This window comes from Dipodomys ordii, unplaced genomic scaffold (assembly GCF_000151885.1).
Source record: "Dipodomys ordii isolate 6190 unplaced genomic scaffold, Dord_2.0 Scaffold18, whole genome shotgun sequence".
NCBI classification, from domain to species: domain Eukaryota; kingdom Metazoa; phylum Chordata; class Mammalia; order Rodentia; family Heteromyidae; genus Dipodomys; species Dipodomys ordii.
Genome location: NW_012267234.1, coordinates 18,909,201 through 18,923,894, shown reverse-complemented (window position 1 = coordinate 18,923,894; position 14,694 = coordinate 18,909,201). Strand labels below are relative to the sequence as shown.

Below are 14,694 nucleotides of genomic sequence, written 5' to 3'. Positions count from 1 at the left end.
CCCCGCGGGGCCTGCGGGGCCCGCCCGGCTCAGCATGCCCGGGGTGAAGCTGACCACCCAGGCCTACTGCAAGATGCTGCTGCACGGCGCCAAGTACCCGCACTGCGCCGTCAACGGGCTGCTGGTGGCCGAGAAGCAGAAGCCGCGCCGCGAGCACCCGCCGCCGGGCGGCCCGCACACGCTCTTCGTGGACTGCATCCCGCTCTTCCACGGCACGCTGGCCCTGGCGCCCATGCTGGAGGTGGCCCTCACCCTGGTAAGCTGGCCCTCACCCTGGAGAGCTGGCCCTCACCCTGGAGAGCTGGCCCTCACCCTGGAGAGCTGGCCCTGGCGCCCATGCTGGAGGTGGCCCTCACCCTGGTAAGCTGGCCCTCACCCTGGAGAGCTGCCCTGGCGCCCATGCTGGAGGTGGCCCTCACCCTGGTGAGCTGGCCCTCATCCTGGTAAGCTGGCCCTCACCCTGGTGAGCTGGCCCTGGCGCCCATGCTGGAGGTGGCCCTCACCCTGGTGAGCTGGCCCTGGCGCCCATGCTAGAGGTGGCCCTCACCCTGGTGAGCTAGCTCTGGCACCCATGCTGGAGGTGGCCCTCAGCCTGGTGAGGTGGCTCTCACCCTGGTGAGCTGACCCTGGCGCCCATGCTGGAGGTGGCCCTCACCCTGGAGAGCGGGCCCTTACCCTGGTGAGCTGACCCTGGCGCCCATGCTGGAGGTGGCCCTCACCCTGGTGTGCCTGAGGCCTGAAAAGGTGCCCAAGCTGAGCGTGGGAAAGTGGCCCTCACCCTGATGAGCTGGACTTGGCTGAAGAGGCACCCCGGGTGGACATTAGGTTCTGAAACCTGGCATCTTGGAAGAAATGGTCGCTTGTTCTTCACTTTCCAGGTTTGCACCAAGACTTGGAGTGTCAGGAGATAGGCTGGTGTTGGGACTTGGGCACATGTGGGTTAAGCAAGGGCACCGGGGACCAGGGACTCAGGGGAAGACGTCTCGGTCCTTCCTCCCTTGAATTGCCTGAGCTTTGAACAGCCCCATAGTGCATAGAATGCTTCCCTGGCTTTAAAGCTGAAAAGCAAGAACAGATTTATGTTCTACCCAACATGCTTTTATGTTTCTGTTTGCAGTGACTACTTTATATAGAGAAGGACAGTGAGAAAAAGCACACACAGTACCTGGCTGGCAATTGGGGAGAGGGTGTGGTTTTTGGTTTTTTATGGGTTTTTTTTTGCCAGTCCTGGGCTTGAACTCGGCCCTAGAACTGTCCCTGAGCTTCTTTTGCTCAAGGCTAGCACTCTACCACTTGAGTCACAGCACCAATTCTGACTTTTTCTGTTTATGTGGTACGGAGGACTCAAACCCAGTGTTTTATGCACGCTATGCAAGTACTCTACCACTAAGCCACTGCCCAGCCATGGCACTTGGGATTTTAGGTGGAGATTTCCAGTTAAGTGGGGGTCAGTGAAAGCGGGGAGGAATGTATAAATTTCCACTGAAGTAAACTGTAATCTGAGACTTGCCTGAATAGGATAAACTGGGGTGCCTTTTTTTTAATGGCAGCTAATTCACAGCAGAAGTTTGAGAAAGTATAGATAGAAATCCTTTCTCTGAGCTTCTCAGTATGTAAACGGAGTCCATTCCTTCACCTAATTAGGTCAAAGAAGTAAGTTCTAGGGAAATGGGAAATGCCTTTGGGCAAACTGTGTATCTGTCCTGGGGCTACTGGGTGACATCTTTGAGTGTCAAGATTAAAAAAGTCATCCTGTGAACTTTTTCTGTATTTCCAAGCAGGGAACACAATATCTGTACACTGGACCCCTTTAGTACCTAGAGGGGAAAATGTGCTAGCAATGCCTACCACATCCCTGGGGACTTGAATCTAGATATTTCCATCTTGATTGTTGAGTTATAGGGGGAACTTCAGAGCATTTGGATCAGTGACATGCTTTGACTTCCAGTAAACCAGTTGCATTTTTGAGGACTATTCTGTTTTCTACTAAATGAAGATAATATGGCTGTGGGCCTGACACAGTTCTCATTCGCCAGTGAGCTTGCAGCAAATTGATAGCACACTATGAAGACTCAATGCCAAAAATGAGACTTAGTAAGTAAACAATGGTGAGAGATTTAAAAGAAAAATCAGTTACCACAGACTGGGGAGGCAGGTTGGGGTGGTCATGCAGACCCTGGTTGTGCACTAGCCCTGGTGACCCCAAAGGTGTGGCTGGAGAGCTAGAGGTAGATGTAAAGGGCAGGGAAAGAGAGTGATGGCTTCTAAGAGGTCCTTGTAGATCAGTCAACTTCAGTCTGGGGGTAATGCAGAAGTAAGGAAGTCAAGGAGGTGGCTAAAAGCCCAGCATGGATGCCAAGAAGGGGAGAATCCAAGAGGGCAGGGCTGGGTTCCCAGCTTGTGTTTAGCTCTGTGCTGCCACTTATTTGAGGAGCATGGCAGGGGAATGGGTTTGGAGGCCAGGAGGTCATGGGCACACATTCAGCCCTCATGCTGGAAGCTGAAGAGTGGGTCTGGAGCTCCAAAAATGGTTAGCCTGGTGACTTAAAGCCTTGGGTCACATGACCTGGGAACACTGAGGAGTCTGAGAAATGGGTTGAGGAAGAAGGCGCAAAAGTGGCTGAAGAGCAGCAACAGGGCAGGAGCAAAGTCCTATGTGAAGAACTTCCTGCAGGAAAACTGGGGCCCAACTTGGAGCGTGCATTGTTGCTTCTCAGTCTTGAGTAACCTATGCACAGCTAATGAGTTATGTTCCTATTTAGGGTGAGAACATAATACCCAAGAGAATCGAGTGTGGTGACTGTAAACAAGTATGTTCAGTAACCTGTACACAAACTCCCTGAGGAGCAGGGCTGCCTCCCAGACCAATTGCCTGGGTAGGGAAGGTGCCCAGACAGAATTCCCCTAAAGCCAAGCTGCCCTGCTGCCACCAGCCTGAGAGCCTGGGCTTGTTCTGTCCCCACACTCTGCCCTCCTGTCACACTGCTCAAACTCCCAACCTCAGCAACCCACACACATGTCCTTAGGGTCCCGCTGCAGCAGTTGACAGATACTAAAAGGATTACAATCCAGTGCAAATGAAGTTATGAAAGAAAACCCACAATTCAAGTCTGTCCAGAAATTTTGTATTGCAGCCAGGTGCTGGCGATTGGTGCCTAGAATGCAAGGTACTCAGGAAGCTGAGACCTAAGGATCACAGTTCGAAGTCAGCCCAGGCAGGAAAGTCCATGTGACTTCTCATTTCCAATCAACCACCAGAAAAGGAGCAATAGCTTAAAGCAGTTGAGCTCTAGCCTTGAGCCAAAAAGCCCAGGCCCTGAGTTCAAGCCCCACAACCAGGAGAGAAAAAAAAATAAGTATCACAATAAGCTGTTTCAATTTGTGTGGTTTGCTTTCGGCTAATTATCTTTATAATCTGACAGCCATGAATAATCTCGGATTTGCAGCAGGGGTCTATCAGAGTTTCAATCACAGAAAGAAGTTTTTAGCAAAGCAGCTAAATACCTACAACTCTATAATGAAGTGGCTTTATTCTCGTGGCTCTTTCCTGAGAGAATTTCAAATTGGAGTTCTTTGGGGGCTTTTTTGTTTTGTTGGTCATGGGGCTTGAATGCTGTCTGTGCCTGGGCGCTGTTCCTCAGCTCTCCTTGCTTAAGGCTAACACTCTACCACTTTGAGCCACAGCACCACTTCTGGTTTTCTGGTGGTTAATTGGGAGATAAGTCTCATAGACTTTCTTGCCCGGCCTGGCTTTGAACCTCAATCCTCAGATCCTCATCCTCCTGAGTAGCTAGGATTACAGGCGTGAGCCACCAGCACCCGGCTTGGAGTTATTTTTGGTAAGTGGGAAAGACTGACAACATCTAGTCCACCAAAAGGCAATATTCCTTTGAAATGCTTTTTTGTTATAATTTTCCATTTTAAAGAAAAATCCTTGTGTTTCTGGGTGGTTTTATTTTTTCTAAGTACTTAACGCCTGTTATCTTATTTACCCTTCTAGCCCTGTGACGTAGATAGTAAAGGAATTATTCCTAATAGCAAAAACCCATAAAATGTCAGTAGGGAAATGAGCATAAACCTGTGTTTCCCCTAAGCCCTTTCTGTCCTTTTTCCCCTCGCCTTGGTTTCTGATGGCAGAGCGGCTCCCGCGGCTCTTCCTCACCAGCTGGCAGGCACCGTGGCTTCAGGACAGTCCTTCCTGCTCTGCCTCCTCTGCAGGCTGTTGCCCTTAACCACATCCCAGCACATTCACGGACACTCTTTCCAGCGCTGGAGCTCTGCTTTCATGCGTCTACCTCCCTCCCCTTCCTTGGGAAGGTCAGCAGTGGATTAGAGGCAGAGCTGTCCTTGGAGGAACGGCAGCCCCCTGCTTTGAGGCCTAAGTCTACTAGTTGCAAGATCAGGAGCAGCGCCCCCTGTGCCTGGCTGTTCTATCGGGTCCTAGTTTGCCTACTGAGAACATTAGAGTGACTCATGCCAAATGTGAGCAGATGTGCAGAGAGAAGCTGTCTTCTTTTTTCAGTCCAGGGGATGTAAGTGGTCTGGCCCTGGCACAGGTCTAACCTGGAACAAGTCAACCTGGGCATGGACTTATGCCAGAGCGTTGAAAGGTCATTCTGAAAAGTGCAGGCGTGCTCAAAGATAGACACTCGGTTGCTTTTATTAAACTAGCAAGTTTCACTGAACTGTGGTTAGTCATGAACTTGTATTTTCCTTCTGATTTTCTTCACAAGGTGTGTGGCATAGTCAGGAGTGTCATTACGCCTAGTCTGTCCATGCCTGAAAGGGAGGGAGCAAGTCACCTTGATGGTATGGACTACTTAATTCTGTTCCCACTTTTCACGGGCATATCTTGACCTTTCTACAGGGCTCCAAGGCCACTCCAGACCTGCTTGCCCACCCTGCCTTCCACTACCACTCCTCCTCACCATCTCCCACCCCACCTCCCCCCTTCCCTTCCTCACCATCTCCCACCCCACCTCCCCCCTTCCTCACCATCTCCCACCCCACCTCCCCCCTTCCTCACCATCTCCCACCCCACCTCCCCCCTTCCCATTTTGCTTCAGGAGTTTTTCAAATAGAGTCTCACTTGTATGGTCAAACCAACCTGCACCCCAGACCTGCTTGCCCACCCTGCCTTCCACTACCACTCCTCCTCACCATCTCCCACCCCACCCCACCTCCCCCCTTCCTCACCATCTCCCACCCCACCTCCCTCCAGCCCATTTTGCTTCAGGAGTTTTTCAAATAGAGTCTCACTTGTATGGTCAAACCAACCTGGACCTCAGTCCTCCTATTTATGCTTCCCATGTGGCTGGGATAACAGGTTTGTACCATGATACCTAGCTTTTATTGGTTGAGATGAGGTCCTTCAAACTTTTTGCCTATGGTTGGCCCGGGACCATGATCCCCTGATCTCTGCCTCCCACGTAGCTAAGATTAGTTATGAGCTACCACACCTGGCTAACTTTTCCACTTATTGAAACTTAACTTACCCTGCCTCTGAGTTGTGGCGGCTTTTTGTTCCTCACTTAGTAGACAAGTTGTTCATGTTGCCCTAGGCATTGTACAGTGGGCTTGGTTATTGTTTGCGTCATTCCAAAGTTCCTGAAGAGGGCTGGGACTGTGGTTCAGTGATAGAGTGCTCGCCTGGCATGCATGAAGCCCTGGGTTCGATTCCTCAGTACCACATACACAGAAAAAGCCAGAAGTGGTGCTGTGGCTCAAGTAGTAGAGTGCTAGCCTTGAGCAAAAGAAGCTTAGGGACAGTGCCCAGGCTAAGTTCAAGCCCCAGGACTGGCCCAAAAAAAAGGGTTCCTAAAGAGCTTTTGTGACCTGGTATACATTTTAAGTGCAACCTCTTCACAGACTTCTAGAAGTTTCAGGGCATGTCGTTATTTCTGCTGGAGTTTGTCTTCAACAGGCAAAATGCAGGCTGAGGTGTGTGTTGCACATTCTCAGGAGCCGTCATGGGTGTCAGGTGCTGTCTCTTATCCGATGACACCATTGGCGTCTGGGGAACTGGGAGACCAGTCTTGTGTTGCTGGCTTCCCTCCTGGAAACTGATGCAGAGCCAGTTTAGACTGGGGAATCTCAGAGCCTGACAACTGCTACACGGAAGCTGTCATCCAGGGGAGTAGACCCCAGACTAGGGGGCTTTGCAGGTGCGATTGAGTACTTAGGATAGATAGAGCATCTTGGGTTTTCCATGCAGGCCTAGGGTTGTAAGAGGGCAGGGAAGTAAAGACAGAAGCAGAGGTGAGAGTGAAGTGGCCATGATCAGGAATGAATGCTGGAAAAGGCTCTCAAAGGCTCCCACCCTGCCCGCCCATTGTAGACCGCTGACCTGTAAGATGTTAAAAAAAAAAAAAACAACTTTTACCAGCCACTGCACTCATGACACTTGTTACAAGGGAAATAGGAAACCAAATAGTAACAGAACTGACACTGAAGTAAAGGCAGCCATGCTAACTACAGGACAGCTGGGTGGAGGCGAGGATCACCTCCAGTAAGGACTTTGGATCAGGAGCCCTGCTTTGGCTGGGCGTGATGGCACACATCTTAACCCAGCTGCTCTGGACATGGAGATCAGGAAGAGGGAAGTTAGCGGTGTAAGCAAGACCCTGTCTCACCTGGTGATAGGGTAATGGGCACTTGTCATCCCGGTTCTACAAGAACAAGTAGAGGATCAGGGTCTAGCCCAGCCCAGGCTAAAATGCAAGACCCATTAAAAAAAAATGTAACTAAAGCAGAAAAGGCTGGAGGTGTGGCCTGTCCAGCAAGACACAGGGCCCTGAGTTCTAATTGTATTACTGCCCAAAAAAGAGAGAAAAGAAAAGAAACAGCTTTGATTGGGAACAGAGCCTGGAAGCACTACACTAAAAGACCAATGAGCTAACTGCAGGCTTGAGGTCGGGGAAAGGCCAAATCCCAATTTAGAGCAAGGCCATTTGATGCTGTATGGAGATAAATTGAAGGGGAAAATGAAAGGCGTTCTAAGCAGGAAGAGTTCCTAGAGCTTATTCCCTTAAGAGGCGATGGAAACGGCTGGTGTGGAAGGAGTTGTGGCAGGCTCACAGGGACGGCCGCTAGAAATATCTGGGGTTTAACCCTGATCTTTTGGGTGGATGACCAGAATCTCTAATTTGTTTCCGTGAGCCCTGGTTTTGACTCAATATGGTAATTTTTTTAGTTCTTAGGAGACCAGAAACATTCTAATCCTTGTGGGAGCCAGGGGCTCTTGGGCTGTATGTAACTGTCTTACAATGTCTGCTTTTAGTCTTGGAGGAGACTGTCAGAGGCCTAAACCAAGAAGCACACGCCAAGCCATACCACACATGTACACACACACCACATTTTTGTTATTGAGGGTATCTTGAAGGGGTGTTATTGGTATTCGAGTTTGAACTCGGAGCCCGCACTTTCTGGGCAGGCATTCATGTTTAGGTTTTTTGTTGGTGGTGGTCGTGGTGGTTGTAGGGCTTGACCTCTGGCCCTGTGCACTGTCCCTGAGCTCTTCAGCTCAAGGTGAGGGCTCTACCACTTGAGCCACAGCATCACTTCCAGTTTTCTGGTGGTTAATGGGAGATAAGAGTCTCATGGACTTTCCTGCCCGGGCTGTCTTTGAACCTTGATCCTCAGATCTCAGCCTCTTCAGCAGCTAGGATGACCAGTTGTAAGCCACTGGCACTTGGCTCATGTTTAGTTTCTTGAAACAGGGTTTCACTGTGCAGTCCAGACTGGCCTTGAATTTATGATCCTTCCATGTCAGTCAGTCCACCAGCCTGCTAGATTGTGCGCACGCATCACCACGCCTCGTTGACATATTTTTAGCCAGTTAATTCACTGCAAGGAAAAGAAGTGTGGTATGGAGCTGGATAGTGCATACCTGTAATCCTAGCACTCAGGAGGCTGAAGGTGGAAAACCATGAATTCCAGGGCTGTGGAACAAGGCTATTTCTAACCACATACACCACCCCCACCCCAAAAAAAGCAAGGTATCAACTTTGCTTCCTCTTGTACAGAGAATGGAGTTTATTAGTATATTAAAATTCCATTATGGCCAACCAGGGTGACCTTCTGTTGTTTGTAATAATAGCATTAGACCTGCAGGAAGCCAAATGTGATGAGAGAAGAGAGTGGTATTATAAAACAACAGTGTTCAAGGTCTGTGCCAGCTCCCATTTAGAAGCACACCACATAGAATCAAGTGTGCGGGTACTTGCACTCCACCTGCCCTGCCTGCTGTGGTGCCTCTCTACCTTACATCTGGTGTGAAAGGCACTCCATGCAGTGTTGCTAGAAGCGCCGGCATCTTGTCATGGAGCACTTGGTTCTAAGAAGCTGAGCCCCTGGTCTTGTGCTGGCTCTGTCTGTTGCCTAGCTGCAAGACTCAAAACCTGAGCTGCATGCTTTAGCTTCCTGGCCTGCACAGCACTTCCCCTGAGCAGCGCCCTAGAACACCCAAGTGTTCTGTGCTGTAAGGGATGTTGGGCCATGGTGGTGTTCCATTCTGTTTCCTTGGCACTGCACCCATTTAGCACCTGTCAAGGGCCTCTGCTTTGTCCAGCTGTTCCAAGGCCTTTCTCTACCTGTGACTTAGGTGGATTTTTTTCCCTTTGAGTACCATTTCCTAGAGAGAAGGATAGGAGGATTATTTGCTCCTGTCTTGTCCCTGTGTGTGTATTGCAGCGGGGGAGGGGGTTTCTTGTGGTTATGAAACTGGATATTCAAGGGAGAGCCATTCATCTTTTTTCCCCCATTTGTGTTCTTCTTTCAGATTGACTCTTGGTGCAAAGATAATAGCTATGTGATTGCTGGTTATTACCAAGCTAATGAGCGAGTAAAGGATGCCAGGTATGTGGATACAAACTCTGAAGAGGATGCAGCAGGCAGCCTGTTTCCCTCCACAGGCTCCGCTTCTGCCACTGGTGAGCACCAGGGCTCCCTGCCCTCGGTGCTGTGTGCAGAGAGCAGGACACAGAGAAGAGGGGACAGGGTGGTCTTCCTCCCCTGACTGGGCAGCACTGCCGCTGGAGTCCAGCAGCAGAGGCCGTCAGCCTCTACCCCCTCCCCTCCAGCTGCTGTCCCCACATTTCCTACCAAGTGCCGCTAGGGTTGTGCTTTGGAACTGTTACTGCGGTGAAAGTGCGGTCTTTGCTGCCCTAAATCGACCCCCTGTTCTTCCCTCTGGAGATTCCACTGGTTTTCCCACCCGTGAGAAAGCTGAGAAGCTTACTGTCTGTCTGCACCCACCAGAGGCCGTCAGAGGACACGCTCTGAGCTGAGCAAGTGGGCAGCCCACGGCCATAGAAAAGAGAATTCCTGAGGCCTTCACTGATGGCTGGAAAAGAGCTGGACAGGGAAGGCCACTTCCAGAAGAGCAGGACCCCTTGACCAAGGGATGTGGCCAACATCTTGCCTGACTCTACATCAGGCTGGGAGGCCTAGATCAGTCAGAGCCTGATATCTTCCTGCCATTCCACTAGTAACTTCCAGTAACTTCCAGGGCTTCCTTTGCTGAGCCTAGTCGGAAGCTTCTCTGTGAGGCACCGAGAGCTCTGCCCATCAGAATTGTGTCTGTCTCCTCCCGGGATGACTGGGTCTAGAGAGCCTGAGGGAAGCAGAAGCAGTGAGCACTGTTGTGGCGAGTCTAGTGAGGCGTCTGCGGGGCTGCGGGGCTCTCACGGGAGCCCCATGTGCAGGGCTGTCCTGAGCCCATGCTCGGCCCTCTTTTCTCTCTCAACCTGTCTCATTCATCTCACACCTCTGGCACGTCCCATTCAGTTACATCTGCTTCCCTCTGTATTGGTGATTCTGCTGTCCCTCTAAGCAAGAGGCTGGCAGGGGTGGACCATCAGAGAGCTTGGGAAAGCCCAGACAATCCCTCCTGCCATCTGGCCGAGCTCTGTGTGGAAGAGCCAGGAGGAATTGCACCCAGCAGTATGACCCATGAGGCCCAGCGGAGGGTGTCCTTTGAACCAGGCCCCTTGAGAGTGGGCAGATGTGGGGTCCGAGGGTTAGAGATGGAGGGATGAAACCCCAAGGCGGGCACCTGGCAGGAGCAGGCTGTGCCCCCATGAGGGCCACATGAAGTGGACCCATGGTGCTGAAAGCATCTTGACCTTCATCTCATAGGCAGTAGGGAGCTGGCAAGAGGCTGGCCTGGACCCACAGGGTTTTCCACATCCACTTTACAGAGGAGACAGGAGACGGCCGGGAGCACGGCAATTTTCATGGAGTGTGGATGCCTCCCTTCCCTTGGCTGTCGCTCCAGAATCCAACCTTCCAGGGCCACAGTGGTCTACCTACACAGGTTCCCTTTTCCTTTCCTTTCTGTGAAAGATACCTGGCTCTTCTCTTCACATTCCTGCCACTCTTCGGACCTCCTTCCAGCTCAGTCTGGAATCTTATCTTACTCGGATGCCATTTCTGTGCTGTTCAGCCTTCTAGAATTTCCCTATGCCTTGCCAAGTATAGATTCCTCCTCCACCTGCTCCACTCAGGAGTGCAATACAGCCAGCAGTGTGGCCAGCTCTAGGGAGCAGTGGACCATTCGCTGCAGAGACATTTGGTGAGCCTTGGGTTCCTTCCGCCCCACCAGGGTGCCACTCAGAGGAGAGAGCCAGGGACAGTGACATAGGCAATGTTGCTGAAGGGTTAGGAGTTAAGCACATGCTTTCTTCGTTCTTAAATGCTGTTTGTACCTCCAGCTATAAGCTTCCTCTTGTAGAGATATCACCTGATTAGCGGTGTCTCATAGCATAAGACTTAGAGCCAAGTAGACTTGGATTCAAAAAAAAAATTTGTGTGTGTGCCAGTCATGGGGCCTGAACTCAGGGCATGGGCACTGTCCCTAACCCTCTCTGCGCTCAAGACTAGCGCTCTACCACTTGAGCCACAGCACCACTTTCTGCTTTTTTTGTGTATGTGGTACTGAGGAATCGAATCCAGGACTTCATGCATGCTAGGCAAGCACTGTACCAGGAAGGCACATTACCAGCCCTTGGATTCAAATCTTATTTACTTACAATTAGTTAATTGTAACTTGGGCCTGGGTCTCTGTGGTCAGACTAAGAGGTCTCAGCTCACTGGCAATAAAGACAGGGTGATATAACGTGAGACACGAGAATGGCATTCAGTGCCACCAGAGTTCCCTGGCCTCAATAAAAAGCTTTTATAAGACATCTCTTGTTAGCTGGGCACCAGTGGCTCTCACCTATAATCTTACCTACTCAGGAGGCCGAGCTCTGAGGATTTCCGTTCAAAGCCAGCTTGGGCAGGAAAAGTCTGTGAGACTCTTATCTCCAATTAACCACCAGAAAGCCAGAAGTGGTGCTGTGGCTCAAATGGTAGAGCAGTAGCCTTGAGCGGAAAAGCTGACGGACAGTGCCCAGGCCCAGAGGTCAAAGCCCACCACCAAAGAAACAAAAACAAGACATCCGGAAATGCCTCACGTCATGCTGATTGGCAACAAGGATTTACCCACAGGCTCTCCCTTCAGGATACCGCGCATCCTTCAGCACTGAGAGAACCTTCTGTGGCTTCTATGTCTAAAGCCTGAATGCCCAGTACAAAAAAGCAACCACAGCGAGTGACTTTCAAATACTTAGATAATTTGTTACATAACATTTCATTAACATCTTTCCAAAGTATAAATTGTAGACTAGAGTTCTTGGACATCTGAAACGGTAGTTTAAGAATGGGCTACACAGATAAAGGAGCAGTTGCTGATGGGGGCTTCGGGGTCTGCAGGTCAGCTAGTAGAGGGCAGAGCTGGCTGGGCTGCGCTCTGGCTGGCTCATGGAGGAAGGGTTGACTTCTGCTCTTTTCTTTACCATTCTATTTTCTTTCACATCATTTTGTGGATTTAGAACATCCCTTGAAATTCCCAGTTTTAAAATGAAGAGAATGAGATAAATTGGGTGGTTTTTGTTGGTATATGCTGCCCTTTTTGCAACTTGGGTGTAATCGTCTTTGTAATTAAGTTGTTTTCTTTGTGGTGCTGAGAATGTCCTCGGACATTCTAGCTCACAGCCAGTGAGCCGTGTCCCCACCCCTGTTGCATGTTCAACTCGTAACAATCAGGGCACTCTTAAGACTGTGTGGGTGTGTGTCCCTGTCTCAGGGGAAACAAAACCAGACAGGACTTTGTGGCTCATATGTATAATCCACCCCCCCTTCCGGAGTTGAAGATTACTTTCAGAGGGTGGTCAGGCAAAAACACGAGAGCCTGCCTGAAAGGTAACAAAAGCAGAGGATGCCACGTTTGTCCTGCTGGCATTCCTGTTCTCACAGTCACCTCTGGGGAACCCGAAAGTGCACCCAGTATCACTGTGGGGAACTGCTTATGTGTGTGGAGACAAGATGATGACACTGACCAGAACTGGGTAGAACTCACTGTCCCTTCTCCACAGTCCAAACCAGGTAGCAGAAAAGGTGGCATCCAGGATTGCCGAGGGCTTCAGCGAGCCCGCGCTCATCATGGTAAGTCGCCGGTGCTTCAGGGTGGTGCTCACACAGCCTTCTGACGGGCCTCACCACACATCTTGTCGGTTGCTTTGGGGGTGGGCGCACCTTGGTGTACCTGCGGTGCCCCCGCTGGCTGCAGCTTCGTGGCAGATGAGGGCAGTGGTTTGAACACTGCTCCAGCAAAATGTGGGGATGGGGGTTCAAACTCAGTTATCCACGTGGTAAATCTCCTATCCGCATCTCATGTCACTGGGAAGCTCTTGAAAACAGATTCTCAGAGCCCCAGCCAGATCTCCTGGCTCTGGAACAGTGGAGTGGGGCTGGCCCCCTTCCCGGTGCCTCTGGTGTCCTCACATGCGAGTCCCAGTGGAACAGGAGAGCCCGCACGGCTCCCGGGTGGAGGGAGCCAGAGGCCAGGCCGTCCCCATTGGAACGGTGAGGGAGGAAGTTGGTTTGGGAGCCTCACTCTGCTCTGCTCCATTCCACTCCGCTCTTCTCCTCTCCTTTCTTCTCCCCTCCAAATACCCCCGCAGCAAGGTTCTCTTGAGGTGTGGGTCCAGGTCCCCAACTCACACATCCTAGGCGGCAGGGAAGTCCTGAGGAGGGGCCTGCCACTGGCTCTTGGCCCAGCACTGTGTTCATGCTGTGTTCTTGTGCTCAGGTGGACAACACCAGGTTCACAATGGACTGCGTAGCACCAACGATCCACGTGTACGAGCACCACGAGAACAGATGGCGGTGCAGAGACCCACACCAGTGAGTGGGGCGCCTACCCTGCTGGCCGGGCGCTGACGTGCGCTGCAGAGGTGTCCCCCCTGCCCCTCGGGGACTGGGGCCCATGGGCTTCAAAGAGCACAGGGAGTCAGGGTGGCACTGCAGACCTTCCTGCCCCATACCCCAGGCACCACGTACTAACCCCCAGAATGTGCCAGCTATCTGCCTCCACCTTCAGCATGGCCAGTCTCTTAGTGTGACCTAGTACCCGGCCCTATCCTCCACACAGCCTGTGGGTGGGCGGTCTGCACCCAGACGCTGTACAGAGACTGACTTTTCCACATCTGCCCTGCAGTGACTACTGTGAAGACTGGCCAGAGGCGCAGAGGATCTCGGCATCACTGCTGGACAGCCGGTCCTACGAGACGCTCGTGGACTTCGATAACCACCTGGATGACATTCGGAATGACTGGACGAACCCCGAGATCAATAAAGCAGTTCTGCACCTGTGCTAGGCTGGCCGCGTGACTGCCCCAGTACCTGCAACCATGGAGAGGGACGCCTACTTCTGGAGCGAACAGAATGCCGTATGTACTCGCGGGTAGCTGACGGCTGGTGGCATGTGCCGTGCCGGAGGCAGGGCGTCCGGTCTGCGAGTACAGGGCACGGGAGAGGGGCAGGCCACCCAGTCCTGCGGGTCCTCAGCCATGCGTTGCTCTAATCTTCCAAATCAAAGCTGTTTATGCTTGTCCAAGATTGTTCCTATTAAACTGTTTTAATTAACCTTTTATAATCTGGAGAGAATACTTTTTAAGGCTTATGAACTATTAAACAAAAAAAAAAAAAAACCATACTCCACTGAGTGTGTCTGAGTTTTTAACCTTGGTTGAGTTGGTCTCCAGACACCCCAGGGTGGGGCACACACATGGAGCGCTGGCACCCCGCAGGGCCCGAGAGGCTGAGTTGGTGCTTGGTGCAGGAGCTCTGCTGACCCTCTCCACATGAACTCAGCACACTGTCACACAACCCACCTCTTCGGTTGTGGGTGAAAACAAACACAGCTGGCAACGAGGACCTGACGAGTGCTGGGCTTGCTCAGAAGGACAGCACCGTGGCCTGCAGCTTGGGGGAGGGGAAGGCAGCAGGAGCCATGCTGTGGTCCTTCAACAGCAGAAGTCTGGCCCGAGAGAGGAGTGCCCAGCCTCACTTGCTGCGTGAAGGAGGATGGCCATGTATGCTTCAAATGATCTGCCTGTATTGATCGTTTTGTGTGGCCTGGGAATGATGTTATAATTTGCAAATGGCCCTTGGCAGAAAAAGATTTCCCAAACCCCAAAATAAGAGTTGTCTTTGTTTGTTTGTGTTTTGTGCCAGTCCTGGGGCTTGAACTTATGGCCTAGGTACTGTCCCTTTTTCACTCAAGGCTGGCAAACCACAGCTCCACTTCCAGCTTTTCTGTAGTTAATTAACGATAAGAGTCTCGTGAACTTTCCTTCCTGGGCAGTCACT

At 51.4% G+C, this 14,694-nt stretch overlaps 1 protein-coding gene across 1 annotated transcript; it reads left to right on the top strand.

Annotated features, from left to right (window-relative positions):
* The first annotated feature begins 11 nt into the window (after nucleotides 1–11).
* Emc8 (ER membrane protein complex subunit 8) lies at nucleotides 12–14,027 on the top strand. Its single transcript, XM_013012889.1, has 5 exons — nucleotides 12–256; nucleotides 8,780–8,856; nucleotides 12,417–12,486; nucleotides 13,133–13,227; nucleotides 13,541–14,027. Exons 1-5 carry the CDS (start codon nucleotides 35–37, stop codon nucleotides 13,698–13,700), a joined length of 624 nt encoding a protein of 207 aa, XP_012868343.1. The 5' UTR covers nucleotides 12–34; the 3' UTR covers nucleotides 13,701–14,027.
* Nucleotides 14,028–14,694: the final 667 nt, after the last annotated feature.

Bases quoted from the DNA above. Each gene is read 5' to 3' on its own strand.
- Emc8 (XM_013012889.1), top strand. From the start codon at position 35: ATGCCCGGGGTGAAGCTGACCACCCAGGCCTACTGCAAGATGCTGCTG. The intron at 12,487-13,132 runs GTAAGTCGCCGG...TCTTGTGCTCAG, and splicing joins GCGAGCCCGCGCTCATCATG to GTGGACAACACCAGGTTCAC. The intron at 13,228-13,540 runs GTGAGTGGGGCG...TCTGCCCTGCAG, and splicing joins CGGTGCAGAGACCCACACCA to TGACTACTGTGAAGACTGGC.